This window comes from Psittacula echo (assembly GCF_963264785.1).
Source record: "Psittacula echo genome assembly, chromosome: Z".
Lineage (NCBI taxonomy): Eukaryota > Metazoa > Chordata > Aves > Psittaciformes > Psittacidae > Psittacula > Psittacula echo.
The window spans coordinates 46,346,353-46,364,951 of NC_137742.1; the positions used below are offsets into that span (position 1 = coordinate 46,346,353).

An 18,599-nucleotide genomic window follows, 5' to 3' on the forward strand; every position below is an offset into this window, starting at 1 on the left:
TGCCCAGAATAACCTGCTACAATCAAGTCTCTGACCAAAATATAATGTACAGGTTCCTTTTGCTGTGATTCACTAGTCGGAGGTGTTTCCCCTTGAGAGTCTTAGCATCCTAAAGCACGTTTGTACTGCTAATAACCTATCAGTTGAAGCCATCCTTTGGAGTAAAAATCAAACCATTCTTTATGGTTGAAAAGCCAAATATTTGCAGTGTAAATTGACTAGTATTTCCTTTAGAACAGGTAAGTGGTCATTTTTGATAGATGTGTACTTACCAAAGCAATACTTGTGTTTGCTTTTTTTGAGAAGTCAAGTTGCTGTCTAGTGAAATGTCCTTGTGTTGTCTTAAAATCACAGAAGTTTAGATCTAAAAGGGATCTTGGTGACTTGAGGTATGACCAGACATACCTGTGCCACTTTTCCTATCTGTCTAGGTGACTTTAATGTCCTCTACTGATAGAGAGTTTGGTGTTCCTTGCTGGTCTTTCCAATACTTTGAAAATAGAAATTACTGTGTTTGGGGTGTTTTTCTCCTGAGAAACACCATGAATGTGCAAAATTTCCTTTCTTTTTTACTGTTATGTGTTTCCTTCTTTTTTACTGTTACACATTTCCTCCTCAGCATCTCTTTAAAGTTTCTCATGTAGATCATGTGTTCAGCCCTGTCCATCTTGCAGTTCTATTTTGGACTTTTTCTGCCTGTTCCCACATAGAAGACGTTACTCAGTTGAGACCTTCTTCCACTCCACGAGCAGTGGCATGTGTTCCAAACAAAACTGTATCTCCTTATGATAGTACACTGTTGCAGAAGAGAAAAATGCTGTTGATTTAAAGTTCTGTTTGACTGGTAAACTGCAATACTCTTGCATGATTTGGGGAGTTTGGGGTCCCTCCTTTGGAGCTTCTGCCTTGCTAGTTTTTTCTGTGATAGCTGATACTTTTGCCCGAATATGTATTTCTGCCTGTCCTTCGGACTTGCAGGTGGTGATTGTTTTGGTTGGTTGTTTTGGAATTACTTACTTGGCCTTAGCATTTCATGTCACTGAAATGCTAAGGTCAGGCCTTCAGCATTCTTGAACACTTGTGCTATTGCCCTTTTCTTTCACAAGCTTTGTGCCTTAGAATATGTGTTTAGAAAATTACACTGCTGATAACTGCACAGAGCTGGCCTCATAGCTCCACTCAGATGCTTGTTTTTCTTTTGCAAGTTGAAAAATTGACAGCTCCTTGTCATATACTTGTTGCAACTAATTCTGTATCTTTCTACAGCTCTTACCAAGGACTGAAATAGTGTCTCCCTAATGTGGTGAAAACCTAATGGGAGAGGATGACAAAAGACTTCCTAAAGTTCAGATATGCCATTTACTGATTCTGTCCCACAGGTAGTGGCTTAGGAAGAAATTAAACCAGTTTCATAGAACCCCTTTTTATTAGTGTAGTTTCTCTCTTTTTATTTCCTCTGGGTGCTTGCAACTGGTCCTGCATTTCCAGCACCCATTCCCAAAACTGAAGCTTCAGATAATTGATGAAAAAAGAATTATCTGGCCTCTTACCCTTGAGGACAACGAATTGGAATGTTTGGGGTAGAGTTGTTTCCTTAAGGTTCTTGCACATGGAACACTGTCTGTTGGTGTTTTTCCAGAAGCAGTTGCATGTTTCTTTTATTTAACTCACTAAACCAGTTAATCTTTTTTTCTTAACAGTCCTTCTAATACAGTTTCAGATCTTCTTAATCTGTACAGCTACAGCTGCTTAGCAGTCTTCTAACCTTTAGCTTCTGGTTCACGTAGCTGGAATTTTCAACTAGCAGGGCATGAAGGCATGTCAGATGGTAGGCATATAGTACAGCACTTGCATATTTTTTTATTTACTTTTTCTGCAAACTGCTTCTAAAACCGTTCTAGAACCCAAATTAATGTTCAGTTCTGCTTCTACCTGTCATATGCCGGGTGCTTCAGGAAGATACTGTGTCATTCTGAATTGCAAGAAATGAATAGGTTCCCTTCAGTATCAAGAGGGAGCAGGCCTGTTCTTATACAGGCTAGTTCTAAATGTACAAAACATTTCCAACAGATCTGTGTGTTCTGATGGGGTGCTTGTACAACTCCAGAACCCAAATCCACAGTTCCACTGTCATTTGACTCTGTGTCTTTGCATGATAAAATAAATTTACAGCTTGCATCATCAGCTGTGTATTTACATTGGAAAAATCATCAACATTTGTTAGAACAAGACTTAGAACTGTGAGTGAGTGAGGAAAACCAAATACGTAGTTCTCCTACCAGAAAGGACCTTAATATGAAAGGGTTTGCTGGAAAAATCAATGTTAGGGAAATACGTAACCAAGTTTGACTGCTATCGCAATGTTTTGTGTGGGAAAAGGAAGAAATGGTTTCTCAAGTGTTTGGGAGTAATCAGTGCAGGTTTTCCTGCACTTGTTTCTCAGCAAACAGTTATGATGATGAAGCGAGCTGTGTTCCCTGCGTGTGATGCTACTAAGTAGAAGACAGCTTTCCGTAAATACCAGTACACTGCACCCATAGTGTACTCCAATAGCTGCTGATTTTGGGCAAGTCAATCTTGGTCAGCCTCCGAAAAGTGGCAGAAGGGTAGTCAAGCAGTGATGTGTGGAGAAGAATCTTTAGTTTTGACTTACGTATTTTGTCTTATGAATACAGACACAGCCTTGGACTTTCATCTTTACAGTTCAAAAATACGCAAGGCAGACTCCAATGAATTCCATGTGTTTTCCTTGAATATACCATCATTATTGCACTTTGTGACCAATTAAAACTGGACTAGGGTTAACCTAGTTTTGCAGATGATAAATACTGTCTCCTTGTATGCTACTACATCTGACGAAAGAAATGAAAGAAGCATTTTATGAAATTAACAAAGAAAATGTTAATAATTACTTAGAAGATCTTACAGTGTGAGCACCATGGCTGAAGGCTGCACTGAAACATCAGTCTGTCTCGTTGTCATTCTGCAGTACAAGTCACTGCAGTACAAACCGTGCAATTGAGGTATTTTAATACAGTTTTCAAACTGTAGATTCGCTATTAAACAGCAGAGTAGAGAATATGTTACATTACAAGACAGACTGGTTTTGTCTAGAATCCGAAGTGCTTGAACTTTTACTGAAACTGGATAAATACCAGAACTTACTACAGGAGGCTGGAGACAGCATTTGTTCATACAAGTAATTTCAAGCAGGTGATTAAATATATTTTCCAACTTACATTAACGTAAGACTCGCACATCAAGTTACTGTGGGGAGTAAGTGAAATTGAGGATAGTAATTTTATGAGAAATAATCCGAATGTTTTGTTCAATATCCTTGCTTTAGTATTTTTGTTTGTGCTGGCATGTTGCAAGCTAATGGTTTTTACTTTACGACTATGAATCTCTAGAGTTCCTGAAGGAGAGACAATGGAAGTAGTTCAAGAAATGACATTAGATGAGTGGAAAAGTCTTCAGCAACGGAATCGACCAAAGCCTGAATTCAACATTCGGAAGCCAGAATCCATTGTTCCTTCCAGAGCAGTGGTGATTCACAAGTCAAAATACAGCAATCATGTAAGCATTGCTTGAGGAATTCTCTGCTTTATACCCAGCATTAGGAAACTGTCTCTATTTTTTTTTTTACTAGTTTTAGTACATTCTGAACAGCCTAGAAATAAATATCTAAGCTTGATTACTGTAATGACATATGTGCTTCAAAACTTGCTTTAAACTTACTGTCTGTTCATTTTCTTTTCTCAGATCATCACCCCTATTTTGTCTACAAATATATCAAGTTGTTCTACCTTATGGCTCACACTTAGCAATATAAAACGTGTGTCCTTGCTGGTGCCACCTAGGCAGATCTCTGGTAGTGCTGCTAGAGGAACTTGTGTTTACTAAACACTACTTACCCTAACTTTGAATCCTGTTTAGCCCACTTGCCAGTATACGCTTGCATATATATATATTAAACTTGGGTTAGTCTGGATGTTAAATGTCCTATTTCTCATCTGTGCTGGATAACAGCTTTTACTGCACATTTGGAATACAGAGATTATTTTAGTACTACTTTTTATTTTTCACTTTTAGGGTACTGCTTCTTAGAAGTAACTCTGGAGAGCTTGTTCTGTAGCAGTGTGCTTCCCCTCACCTCAAGTCTCTTTTTTCCTTAACTTTTATTCCACAATTCTACTGGAACTCACATTTTAGGAAGAACTTTAGGGTTTTTTTTTTTCTATGATTAGGGTGAGAGGGGAGACTTCTTTCACAGATTCTTGCTTACTAAGATTTCTGATTTTTGATGCCAAAATAGTCTAGCCTAATGGAATTTTTATTCTTAATGACTGCATGCATTTATGGATACACATAGTATCCTTTGTCTTGTTATAATATTAATATCAAAACTTACAGCTTTTTCAGCCTTAATCGCTTCAGGTCATTGAGCACTTCCAGGGACAGACACTAATACTGAAGTGGCCTGCATTCTTTCTAGCATGGCTTTTGATAGTTGCAGTTGTCGTTATTCTCTTCATCCTTCTCAGAGAGAGATGGTGGTAGGGGTAGAGTGAATATCTTTCACAAGCTTTGAAAAGACTATGGAAGTATGTGAGGTGTGCATGCAAGTTTCTGTTCTTTTTGCCCACGAAGTTTCTTGTCTGGTAATATCAAGGGACCTTGTCAAAGTGAACATAGAATAAGAGCTACGGGGAGCTGCGTAGCATGGACAAGTCAAATCCCTGCATTAGACATTGAATAAAGTAAGTGACTCATCACTGTATGGGATGAGTTTATACAAATATGTTATTGTTACTATAGTGCACATTAGAATTATGATGGAAAGTAGTCTTACATTCACTACAGCTACTAGAAATATCCGGAGTTAAAACAACAGTAATCTCATAGCTGCAGACAGACTAACAGGTTGCTTAGTAGCCAGATACTGTGCATTACTGCTGCCTTTTAACCATTACTTGAAGATAATTGTAGAAGAGAGTAAGCTTAAGCCTAATTCCCCAGTCCATTAGAAAACCTCATAGATAATATTTCTGAAAATCCTCTTCAGTGTTACGGAGCTGATACAGATGATTTTGTTGCCAGGACAAAATCTGAGCCAATGAAGAACTATCCCAGGTACCTGGGAAGCTACAGTTGTCACCTCAGTTAAAACCCTGTGCAGATTAAGGCCTGTCTTCTATTCCAGGTGTTATCTTGATTTATCTGCTACTTGGTCTGTAATACGTACATATCAGGAAGGGGAGAAGGTTGTACGTGGAAGCTATAGGCTTTAACCGAATTTCTTTTTTAGTTGCAAAGGGAAGATTATGAAGATGATTCTCATGTCTTCCGAAGACCAGTGAATGACATAACATCTCAGCTGGATATTAATTTCGGGAGTCTTCCTCGCCCTGGCCGTGGATCAAGAGGAGCACGAGGTGGTGGTCGTGGCAGACAAGTTGAGGAGAGAAGACCTCAATCAGCAGTAATGGTAATGGATTTTATGTGTCGTCTTGTTGCTTGCCTGGGGATTTTTCTTGATGGTTGGTGTGCATGTGTTAGGGGAGTGGCTGCTGCCTGAACGTTCACACACTATTCAAGGAGTTACACACACACCAACCAAGACTTAAACTGCTAGGACTGGAGTTCCTCTGCAGCGGACGGTTCCACTGACCTGATGGGTGCCCTATTTGACTTCTCAGACACACTCACTTCCTTCTTCAGGCTGTCCCAGGTTTCTTGCAGCGGAGTCTCAGTTGTTCAATTCCAGGAAAAAATAATTCAATAATTGAGTGGTACAGCAAAAGGGACAGCTCGAGCTGGATGCCTCCATAGAAGGACCTTGAACAAAGAAATCCCTGGGCAGCTATACCCTTATGATTTGTTCACCCACCCCTCATGGGCCTTTTTAGTCTAACGATGACTTTTTGATATGGAGTCTTTTAACACCTTGCTGGATTCTTTCTCTGTCTTCATACAGGCAGGCTGTTAACTGTTCTTATCTTGTTGAGTTGCAGCTTCTGCTGGTGGCTGCAGCCTCTTCTGGTTTGTCCCACTTGTGCACCTGCTTGTCAGCAGAGCACAGGACACTAAAAAAAGTCCTAGACCTAGGATAAACATTATTTAGCAACAACTAAATTTGGTGTATTATCAACATTCTTCTCACACTGAAGACAAAACAAAGTGCTGTACTAGCTACTAGGAAAATTACTAAGAAAACTTAACTCTATTCCAGCCAAAAGCTGTAGTTTATGGCCTAAGGCTTCAATAAATCTAGCTGCTCAAGCTAAGCAAATGGCATACTAAACTCTATGTACAGTTTGTTATGCTGTATACATAGAGCATAATACTGTAAGTGACTCAGACTAAAGCTTAAGTATTTAAGCTAAACTGTCTTAACAAGTATGTGTGTCCTGTCCCCTTTTCTGTGGAATTACTGATTTCTAGAGTGACAGACTTGTTTCATATTCCTGCTCATAATATGCTGACCTGGTTATTTTGAGTTCCTGACCCAAAATTAAATACTGGTTCAGGCTTACAACTCTTAACATATATATTTCAAAAGGTCTGATTACAAGTCGCTGTAATGGTAACTAGAGGAAAGGATGTAATGAAGATCTGTTTCTAAAATGAGTTTTGTTATAAATTGAAAAGTAATTAAAATGACTGAAGCCTTGTATCCCTTACAGTGAATTTCAGTATAGTACAGTAATAGTTTGATTACTGAGAGTGAGATCGTAGAATCATAGAACAGTTAGGGTTGGAAAGGACCTTACGATCATCTAGTTCCAACCCCCCTGCCATGGGCAGGGACACCCCACACTAAACCATGTCACCCAAGGCCTCATCCAACCTGGCCTTGAACACCGCCAAGGATGGAGCATTCACAACCTCCCTGGGCAACCCATTCCAGTGCCTCACCACCCTCACAGTAAAGAATTTCCTCCTTATATCCAATCTAAACTTCCCTTGTTTAAGTTTGAACCTGTTACCCCTTGTCCTGTCACTACAGTCCCTGATGAATAGTCCATCCCCAGCATCCTTGTAGGCCCCCTTCAGATACTGGAAGGCTGCTATGAGGTCTCCACGCAGCCTTCTCTTCTCCAGATCAGTAAGTAAATCTGGGGTCGTGCAGCATCCTACAGTATGAGACAAGTGTTCAATGTAACCATTAAAAAAACCCCTCTACTGACCATTTTCTCTTAAGAAAAAAAAAAAAAAAAAAAAAAAAAAGGAAGCATTTGTGCACTGAAAAAGAATATCTTTTTCTTTCTGCTAAATGAAGGTCTGGGTTTAATTCTGTCTAGTATAAGTCAAGTAGTTTAAGGTTGGGAACTTACAGAATAATGCAGAAGCAAGTTGATGCATTTGTTTCATCTGAATGAAAAAGGCTCTTTAAGCACACAGCATAGAATTTAAAACTACAATCTGATACGTGCAGTAGCCTCAGAATGTAACAAGATAATAATGCTGCTTCTAAAAGCAGACAGTATTTTGGGCGAGGTTGCTTACTGTTTTTTCTTCACTTCAGTGCTGCAGAACTTGTGATCCTGTGGTCCTCCTCAGGTTGTGGATCAGTTCATGCTGAAGACATTACAGTAGTCATAACTTCTGAGATAAATACGTAGTGTTTCTGTGATAGTGAGGGATACAAAGCATATTTAGCTTTAATCGAAGAATTAACCATTTTCAGGGTAAAATACATATCAATAGTTGTCAGGTTCTTTTGAAATGCATTCATTTTTCTATAAGGCTTCCTTTTTCACTTTATAGGTAGAGCTTGTTGCTCCAAATCCTGATGATCCTGAGGATTTTCCAGCTTTGGCATGAAGAACAGTCATGGATGGTGATATCTCAGCGTAGTCTGTGAAGGGACCAGTTTTATGTGGTGCCAATAAAGAAAATCTCTTCCAACTGGAAAAGCTGTTTGGGTATTAGGTGTAGAATGATTGCAGATCTGCTAATGGTATTGGGTTCTGGAGACACTGGTGGACTGGGATCATGTCACAGGTTCTAGCGTCTGCTTCCGTCTGTGAAAACTGTGTGAAGGCTTACAGTCCTTCGCTACAAGGCTTCTAATGAAGTTCAAGAGTACAGTGTTTAAAAATGTGTATATAGAGATTATATTAAGTCCTCCACAGTGAAAATGTGAACCATGGTGAAATGTGAACCATGGTGATGTGTAAACTGCACAACATGGTCTGCAGTTGGAACACTACTTCACTGTATATTTGAAAGCTGCTTTCCCTGTTTCTTTGAGTGAAGTGTATATTTCACAATCATATGTTGCAGTTCTTCTTGAGTTTAGCAAATAAAGGCTCACTGGTTTGGGTTTGAGGTGTTATTTTCACATGTCAGAGAAGCAGATTGGAGCTTTTCTATTTGGATCCAGTCTGAAAAAACCCAAAAACCCACACAAACAAAAAAACCAAGTAAACAAAAAACCCACCACAAAATGAAAACCCAAACCGAGCAAAAACCTCCACTCCCCCCAAAAAAGCAAACCAAAGCCAACAATGAAAAATCAACAAAACCAAACCAACCTAAACAGCAGATCTTACTTGCCCAAAACAGTGAGCATCTCTGTAAGCAGAAGTCATCTTTAAAATTAAGGCTGCAGATTCTTTCAACTAGTAGTTAACCTCAGTTCTTACTTCAATAACAAGATATAATCTGCAACTCCTTTGAAGATGTTGAAGATGAAGTACAGTAAGAATGTTCAGCTAATGACAGAACTAAGCTGTTAAGCATTTCATTTTAGCAGAAGTGTCTACAAACTACAATGTTTCATGCCTTACCACAAATAAGAAGGGATGAGGGGGATGTCCTTTCCTTGCAGCTTTAACATACGTTCTCACTTGAGCCACACACCCTAACATTCCTTGTCGAACAGGGCAGGAACACTCAGAGCCATTCTCAGGGATGTGAGAGTAGCAAGGATGTGATGCCAAAAGTGATGAGGGAAAGAAGTGAGAGGACAACCACACTGGATGTTTTGGATATAGGTGTCAGCCTCAAAGGAGTCTACAAATGCCTGCTCAACTTGAACTCATTTTTTCTGTTTGCTGGGAAAGCAGATGAATATAAAGGGTTTTGGGGTTTTTTTGGTTTTTTCCTGTGCTCTGCCTCACTTTATTTTGTGTCACTTCCAGGCAGTCTCCTTTGAGAGCAAATAGTGGATGAGATGAAGAAAAAAACCTGTTGCTTATGAGTGAGCTTTACGAGTATTCAGAAACTTAACATAACTCATCTCAGTGGTAAGGGTTTACACAGTAGGATATAATCGTCCTAGAAAGACTACTGACTCTTTTCTAAATGCTCCAAACAGATGGCCTGTGAAGTAGTGCTGCCCAAAGGACCTTTTTTACACTGTTAAATTACTGATGTGACAATTACCTATAATGTGAGATTTCAGATTTCACAAGTTGCTCGTTGTAGTGGCATAGAGATACTCAGACAACCTGTAATAAAACTGTGCAAGGGCAAAAGAAGTGCTGGTTTTAGACGAACCCATGCTGCTGCTTTTCGAGTAACTGGACTGGATGGAATAATGTAAATGACCACTTTGCCTTTTAGGAGAAAGCTACTACGTGAAATCACTGCAGTTTAAGATTTTGCTTCTGCTGCTCTTTTAATAGGTGTTGGGTGTTTCTGCCAAAAATGGCAGTTTCATGATTGTAGAACAGAAGTGACTTTATCTGTGGGGGTCTTGCAATTTTTTTTTGCTTGTTCTTCTCTTCCTGTTTGCCTTATACCATTGGACAAGGAAGAACGTGTCTGAATTTTTACTGCTGGTTTTGCTTGCAGGAGTAAGAGTATGTATAGGTGTGGAGAGCTCCTTTGCAAGGCTCACCTCCATTTCCCATTGTGTTTTGAAGGTGTAGACTTTTCTTTTACAAACACCTCCTTTTTGTTAAGGAAAGCAATGAAAGCACCCCTTCCTTTTTCTACTATGAATTTGAAACTTTGTTATGCTACGGAGCTGAGTCAGATGTAATGCGTTTTGTTCAGTTCTGACTTTTCTCTGGGAAGGCTGAAAGCACTGTTTTATTTCTCAGTCTGGTTCCTGCTCCTGCAAAGTTACTGTTTCCTCCCCTAATTTTGATCTCTCTTTTCAAAACAGAATGGCCAATAGGGTCTTTGGGGGCTGCTTTAGAGGACTTGTCAAAGTGTATCTGTATAATCAGCGTTTGACCAGGAGATTGTTTAAAATCTCCTGGTTTAAAAAAAAAAAAAAAAAAAAAAAGGGCTGTTTCTAAGACTTTCTAATTTAAAAAAACCCAAATGAAGCAAACCAAGCAAAAACTAGAAAATAAAACAACCCCACAAATCACCCAACCCAAAACCATATGAAAATAAGGTTTATTGTAGCTGAGTACTGCTAATTAAACCAAAAGTGTCTTAAAGCAGCTAGCTGTGACAGTTTTCTGTTTCAGTCTCTCAGACTTGAATCTAGCTTACACTATCTAGTTGATAGTGTCTTAGTATAGAGATGGAATTATAAATGGCAAGTGGTGACAGTTATCCAGTTCCTTTGCCTAGCTGTGAAAGGAAAACTTGTTAAATCTCAGTCATCTGTCATGTTTAAGGTATCAAAATAGCTGTGTCTGTTAAGCACACGTCTGCTGCAAAGTTACTTCAGGTTTAGTTTTACTCCCTCATATAAAGCAGTAGCAGTTGTAAATATAAACACTAGTAGAACATGGCATGCGTCTTAGGAAAAGATTAAGTTGTGTTGCTTACTCATCTTACTCTCTAATGCGCTACTACAATGTGTTCTGCTGTTAGGATTACTGTAGTGAGTGGCGTAGGAAAAACTACTGCATTTCAGCTTTGAGTTTTAGATTAACATAAATCACAGTAAGTTTCCAAAGAAAGGAATTCATCTCTCTCTATTACTATGAAAGTGCCTTGAAAGGAAAGAAGAATGTATGTGCTTAACTTAAAAATACTAAAGAATAACTAGACTCAGAAGTAAAAAGCCCTGGTAAAAAACTTTGGTTAGAGCTTTCAGCTCTGATTATATTTGTTCATGTAAAGACAGGGCTTGGGGTATGTGCAGCCTTTGGGCCCAAAACCAAGATCTGTAGCCCTAGTACACTGATGTCAATAAGATTAGTCTCACATAATGTTCTAGCCTTTATTTTTCCTTTCAAAGCCATCACAGGCACATATGCACACACACATCCTCATCAACATATATATATATATATATATATATACACACATACATATATGCAGTGCTGAAAGTAGCGCAACAGTGACTCACTGTCAGTGGATCAACAGTTGAATGTGAAACATGGTTATTTTTGCAGGTGCATTTCAGTCACCAACAGGCGTAGAATTAAGAGCTTTTCTCTTTCAGTAACATAAGCTGGGCAAGTACTGAGCAGTTTGTGCTTGGAGTCTTTGGAAGAACTGGTAACTGTTACACTTTGGCTCTATTACTTAGAATTGAATGTGGAATACATGAAATCTTCAGCTGCGTATTACTTGTCTGCAAACAAATGCCTTTCTGAAGGTGTGATTCAGCAAATGCTGCAGAGAGCTGCATCTTCAGAACTGCTTTAGATACTGCATCACATTTAACGGCTGTGTTATATCTGAGACAAACTAGCAGTTAATGAACTGAATAAAGTTTTTGCTCACCCTGTTTCGGCAGCTAGTGTGAATTCTGTGTTTTGTTGTCCAAAATGTTTTACAGCTAGTTAGCAGACTCAGTAAGCTGTTGTCTGCTGTTAGAATTGGTAGTTCCTCTGTCTAGACTTGTACAGTAGTTACTACTTGAATCAAGGAAACCAAGTTTGCATAATTTATTTGAATTGGCAAGATAGCTTTGGCAAAAGGTAAAATAGTAGCAACAAGATACAGATTTATTCTGGCAAGAGAAAAAACAAGTTGACCTACTATAATGCAGGAATTCTGTGCTTGCTAGTGGTTTGTCATATTCTGTTACTTGCAGATTGAATGCTATTTTCAGAGGTCTTCCTGGCTTTAGCAAAGGCTCTGGACCTTGGAAGAAGCTATTATGGGGAAACTAAAACCTAGTAACCTTTTCAGTGAAGCTTCTACAGAAGTGAAAGAAGGCCACAGGCTGGAAAAGGTCTGATCAGTAGGAGGAAGGGAAGGGAACCCAACAAAGAACATTAAGTAATAGTTTATTTAAGATGATTCGATGATCCTAAGATGATTCTATGAGAGATTATGTTGGTTTGCAAGAGATGAGTACCAAGTAGAGATTCAGGCCTAGGAGCATGATGTTTTGTGAAGAACAGTGAAATGCATCTCATAATTGCAGAACTTAAACATGGGAAGAAACACAAGTGGGTCTATAGAGAAACTGTGTGTAAAAGAGGGGTAATGTGGAGCCCTTTCACTGAGTATAAAGCCAAGGAACTGACATCTGAAGAGAAGGGAATCAAAGCACTGATGGAAGCAAGACCAAGCTCACAAGAGCGAGAACTGGTCTGCTTCTGCATTTGCATGGTTGCTATATTTCTGCTGTGGGCAGCAATCACTTTGGAATTCTTTTGGTTTCAATAATAGCTGCTGCCAAGGGTAATCTCCCTCTGTGCTGTCAGGGCACAAGGAGTTTGGGATTTACCCCTTTATCCTGCTTTATGGCATAGCTGGCGTAGTTGGAAGACATGGGGCTTGGAGGTACCAGTGACACACAAATACTTTGCATCTGCTGCTGTGCCGGGCCAAGGGATGAAAACAGTTGCTTGGACTGTGGTTTTGCTGGAGATTCTTTAGCAGGCTTGTGTGAAGCACGGAATCAGACCCTACAACTCACAGAGAGTTATAAAGCAGGTATGTTTATTACGGCGCCGAGTGCAAGGGGGATCGCTCCTCCTAACTTGCACACCGAGGGATTAAGCAAGCAGATATTTATTACACACAAACATGCACATTCATCAGGTTCCCAAGAGTTCGGTGGGGATATTACAATTAGTTTAGGTACTCATTATCATCAGTCTCCTCCCTTTTGGCGCTTGCGCACTGCCCTCCGATGGTCGTGGGCAGGGGTATTCAAGATGAAGTAAGTAGTCTTCCTCATGGGGGCAGGGGTCTTCAAGATGAAGTAAGCAGTCTTCCTCAGGGTGCACTTTTCACCTTTGGCACAGTTGGATGCCCCAGTAATCACAAATTAGCTGAAACCAGCCGTATCTGCAAGTTTCTGATAGCTGGCAAAGATTTAGAACAGTGTGACCTTCGTACAAAATTTATTGCAAGCAGAACAGGATGGGCAGACAAGGAGTATCCTAAGCTAGCAGATGTTCGGGAGTCACTGTCTCCAAACTAACTGATAATTAGAAGGATGGTCACTCATTAGAAGGATGGAAAGAAAGAATTCACTCTTGTTAGTAAGACTACTAAATTCTGTTATCACGCCACAGACTTACAACACAAAACTTTGTTCTCTTAGACCTAAGTTAAGTCAAAAGTATTTTAACCCTATGTTTTCCAGGCACTTGCTTTCCTTATGTCATTGTGAACTGGGACAGAGTTTGACAGGGAGGACACAGACCAGGAGTGGAGCTGTTGAAGTGACAGACTTTCTAGGTGCCTTCCCTCAGCCCTGTTGTCACAGTCCAACCCTGGGACCAGTTTCTCAGGAGATAACCCATGGATGGAGGCTGTCATGCTTAATACCAAATTTACTTACCTGAAGATGGTTGATGTCACATGGTATTTCTGGTGTCGACCGAAAACAAAACACAAATGAAGGTTACAAGTCGTAACTTAGCACAATTGCAATGCACAGTTCAATCACAATACCAGTGTGTTTCCCATTATTGGTCCCTATGATACCGTTGCCATCACCATGCAGGGTGTCCCCAGTAGCCGGGAAGGAATAGGAGAGTTGATGCCAGCTCAAGCATGTTCCTCTCTTCAAAATTCTCTTGGCAGGTGTCTGGCGATTATACTGTTATGTATTTGCTCCCTCCATGCTGATCTGGCCAGCTCAGGGAAACCTTCGGTCTTGATATACCAGATCAACACCACCAGCTGATCCACTCAGATGCTGATAGCGGTTTACCTAAAACATAGGCCACCCTCCAATCCCTTTGTGTTGAGATAAAATCACCTTATTTGTGACAGCTGTGGTCCAGTCATTTCCCCAGCTTCACAAGCACATCACCCTTGGCCATCTCTCCTCATCCTTCCTGTGTTTTAAGGGCTAACTGGTCACTCACACCCAAGTGACACCAACCCCAAAAATACAAATCCAACAAAAAAGCAGATGCCTCTCCCTCAACAATCTCTCAGTGAGTTAGGCTTAAAGCATGCACTTTCTCTTTAACAACAACCTTGAGTATTTCTAAGCAGCACATCCATTTTGATATAGCCTATTTTTATCTCCTCTCATATACACTGTGTAGAAAATGTAATACAAAGGAGGGTAAAACCAGCCAAAACGAAGTTATTCAAAGATACTGTAAAGAGCTTACTCTTGCACTGCACTTACTGACTTGTTAATGGATTTGACATGGGCCACTGGTCTGTTGTTCTCTGTAGGATCTTTTAGTTCTCTACCCTTCCGTGCTCAGTGAAGTACTCCTTAAATGGCTACTGATACCATAAGGCTTAATTGACATATGCATAAACCAATGTTTTCCCAGGCAAAACCCACTATTCACTCCTCAGCAGGCAACTTGTTTTTCAGGGAAAGGTGGTTTAAGCATTCATGCAAGTTTAGAAAAGTTCACCTTGCAACAGGTGAATGCAGGTTTTCCAACCACAGAAACATACCTTTGGAACAAGTGAAAGTTTACTTGCTTGTCAAAGAGGCTCTGCCTGGCATCCACAAGTTCTGTATTTTCTAATGTAGGTGAAGTGATCAGAAGCATCTGAGTCAGTCCGTATTTTTGGCTATTGTGTTTAGATTTTCTTTTTAAAGACCTAACTAGACCACCATCAACTCTTATGCAACAACAAGTGTTCCTCGAAGTTTAGTTTTTAGTTTTGTAAAGCCTTTCCTTTCATAGTAAGTATCAAAGTACAACGCCTGTTTCCAAAAACGAGCGCTTTGATCATAGAGGAATGACACAGATTAACCAGAATTCCATTTTTCTGTCTTATCCACATTTTTTACTATGTAGGAGTATCCCAACAACTCAAGTACAATTACTATTGTTTTCCAAAGTGAGTCGCCTGAAATAAAGAGCCCAAAGGTCTTTGGTTTTGAAATGAAACAAGTGTATGTTTTAAGGATTTGTGCTTTAATCAAAGGTTTTCAGGCAGCTGAGATTCTTGCATTATTTTTCAGAGTACATTTGAGTCAGTGTAGTACAGATGATGTTTTTGTGCTGAATTTTTTAGCATACTGGAAATAAAAGTGAGAAAACAATTTCTTATTATTTTTAATTTTACACAGTTCACGTTTACAATTCTCACTAGTGAATACTTTGTATAAAATCAATATGCGATATTTTCCAATGAGACACAAATGCATATTGAACTACTTAATATTACAAGATAATATGAAGCTTTATCTTAAAAATACCATCAGCAAAATAAACTCCCGTTCTGTCAATCTAAGTTAAAAAAATATGATTAGAAATATACAATTTAAAAATAATCAGGATGAACAGATTAGGAGTTTTAGATCTTGATAGTCTGTACATGAGTTTACGCAAGACAAACAGTCTGCAAACCATTAATATAAAAACTGCAGTGCAACAAACTGGTGAACATCACATTTTTCTTTTTTTTTCCATTTTAATGCACAAGTCTCTCCAAATCTTACTGTGCTTTAAATCAGCAGCACTTCCTCTATTGTCATACTGGGGCAAAAAGACAACGTACGGGTTAACATTCGAGTTAAGATATTGATGCTGTAATGGGAGCTAGCACTTTGACACAAGATATTACAGCTTTTGAATATATTGCATACTTTTGAGTAAGAGATCAAAGAAGATTCCATCTGGCATATATCTGAAAGGGGGAAAAGAATTTCTAAGGAAAAACTTCTAATTGATGACAGCAGAAATAACCTCCTTCAGCTGCTCCATGGTGCAATGGTGATGCAGCTGCCACCACACATTCCATTTTGGCACATACTACCCCTCTATTCAAAAAAGATTGAGAAACCATGCCCACCAACGCTCACCCATGCCCCCTCTTCGTTCTTGCACTTACGACAGCTTTGGTATAGTACAATAAAAATGCTAGACAAAGTGCTAAAAGTTCAGAAGAACAAAATAAGCAATACAATTAGATGGGACACAAAGAGGTAATGAGTTAATTTTCCATTTAAGGCTGTTCGGAGAGTTCAAATGTAAAATGCCTTTGACATTTATATGTCACTAAGATACTGGGAGGTGGAAGGGGTATCTTGAAACACACTTGTGCCAAACATGCAGTTTTGGTCTAGCTAGAGTTCCTGTTGTGTTTGTGCGCTTCTTTTATGCAAACTTTCTTCTGATGAGCCTGAAAGTGATAATGGCTACGCTGATTACTTTAAAAAAGGCAAATTCCAATTTGGAATTCATAACAGGTGTGAAATAGACTGGTTATTTTTAGGTTAGAACAAAGACGGTAAAACAGGAAGCTCAGCTGAGAGAAGGGTAAGGCCAAACACAATAAATATTACTTCTTGTATTGACTCTCACCCTCTCACATCACTAGTTTCATTCTTTCTGCCTTCCAAGGTAAGAATTTCTGTCAAAAATAAACACAGACTCATGTTTGCATAATATATCTACTATTGTGGTTACCTGTACTTCAGCTTTTGGGTAAATGGCTTTAAAAAAATAAAAAAATAAATAAAAAAATACAAATTTTAATCATTGTATCAGGGTAAATTCAGTCCCTCTCTTTTAGGTGCTTTCACCTATAAGAAAATGGTGGTGACAGTTAAGAATAAGAGGAAAACAAAAAATATCTGAGTCTCAATGGTCCTTTATTTTGCACCATATAAGCCTTTTCTGTTTTATTTGTATTTGCAAATTTTGATCATCCAAACTCATGGATGCTACCTGTAAGCTTACATCTTGCCTCCTCTCCAACTCATGATGCTTTTGCCACAAAATGTTTTCAAGCCAGTGTATGGTTATTCGTATCGGAATTCAAAAATCACCAGCCTAACAGTTTAATTTTAATTTAGAAGGATGTAGATTGAAACTAGTCACCAAACTTGCCCACTTACATTCATAAAAGGAAAATTCTTCACTGTGCAGAGGTAACCTGTATATTTAAAATCTTCAGTTATTCCACTGCTAACATTTCAGATCTCTCAGTTTCTTCCGTTTTTTTACTGTTAGAGTCACTAAAGTGACACATAACTCTTATCACATTTAAGGCTACGTGGTAACAGTCCTCGTCTGAGGGATATGCAGCTACAAACTTCAGCTCTGAGATTTCATAATGCGAAAAGTGGTAGGGAAAAAATGCTGCCAGTGTTTGAAGACAGTCTTGTAGTGGATGAAAATGTCAGTCTCAGACAGCTCTCTCTAAAAATCACACTTCTTTTTTAACAGAGAGGAGCTGTAAGTGTTAATTAGATCTTAAAAAAATCTACTCACCCCTGAGTTCCACTACCAACCTCAGTCATACAGCAAGCTTATTTTCCCTTTTAGTGTGCTGCACTCATTAAGTGTCTCAAAGCTAAAAAACAGTGACATCCACATGTCGCTGTGTACTTGACATATACATGTCAAGTGTACCAATAAACCTGGGAAAAAATCTTACCTATTAGGTATGCCAATCTGAAGTGTCACCTGAAAGACTTGAAGATAGGGAAGTAAACAATAATGACATTTCAATATGACAACACTGCTTTAAATGTAAGTTGTTTTTCCTCCCTTGAAATCGTACCAGATTTAAAGCAACTGCAACTAGTTAAAGGTGCCATTGGTTGTGAATAACTAAGAATATATTACTATTAAAAACAAGTTAATCACAGTTAGTGTATTTCAAAATAAACAAACCACACAACCCTTGAAAATAAAGCACTCTTTGGTGGGCAATAGTTACTTTGTGTACTCAGTACTGCGGCTTCATAAAAAACTTCATACAAAATAAGAAAGAATAGCCAATTAACACAGGAGAGTACCAAGACTGTAAGAAAAAGCCTACTGTGGTTGATTTTCAGACCCAAGTGAAGACTTGAGCCCAGTCTGAACCGACAACACAGATTTATATATTTAAAAGCTCCCACCAACTTTAATTTCTGGTGGTCAGCAGCTAAGTGATTGCCATCACAATTTATACACATGCATCATACATACTAGCAAGCCCTCTTTATAATAGAGAGCTTAAGTATTTACACCTGAGTTTGAATGTACATTGATTTTGTTGGTTTTGTCCGGGAAAGTGTCAGCACATTAGAAACATGTCTACCAAGCATGTTGACAGTCCATTTTATTCTACGAATATGGAAGAGATTCTTCTGTTTCACTTTTGCTGAAAGATGGAGCCAAAGTAATCTTTCGTGAATTGCATTACATCCCCTTTAGTCATGTCCCCTTCATTCTTGAATATTGTCTTCAATACCGGTTCCTTATTTAAAATTTAACGCAATACTGTTCTAGCCCTTGGGATGGACTGGCTGCTGAAATAAAACATATTTAAGGAAAAAAGTTAAAAATGCACTT

At 38.9% G+C, this 18,599-nt stretch overlaps 2 protein-coding genes across 10 annotated transcripts in view; one reads left to right on the plus strand and one right to left on the minus strand.

The window, feature by feature from the left end:
* The window catches only part of HABP4 (hyaluronan binding protein 4), a gene marked incomplete at both ends in the record, with an annotated part of 31,150 nt that extends 23,323 nt beyond the window's left edge, over positions 1-7,827 (plus strand). The window contains 3 exons of the mRNA XM_080637421.1: positions 3,411-3,576; positions 5,309-5,488; positions 7,771-7,827. Of these exons, the coding sequence (XP_080493547.1) occupies positions 3,411-3,576; positions 5,309-5,488; positions 7,771-7,827 (403 nt within the window). The remainder of the gene's footprint in view (positions 1-3,410; positions 3,577-5,308; positions 5,489-7,770) is intronic.
* Positions 7,828-12,812: 4,985 nt separating this feature from the next.
* CDC14B (cell division cycle 14B) overlaps positions 12,813-18,599 on the minus strand; it is a 49,985-nt gene continuing 44,198 nt past the window's right edge. For 6 of the 9 annotated variants that reach the window (XM_080637274.1, XM_080637273.1, XM_080637275.1 and 3 more), the window contains one exon: positions 12,813-18,556. In XM_080637274.1, the coding sequence (XP_080493400.1) occupies positions 18,517-18,556 (40 nt within the window). In that variant the 3' untranslated portion in view covers positions 12,813-18,516. The remainder of the gene's footprint in view (positions 18,557-18,599) is intronic. The other 3 variants (XM_080637269.1, XM_080637272.1, XR_013958714.1) reach the window with 2 other exon arrangements.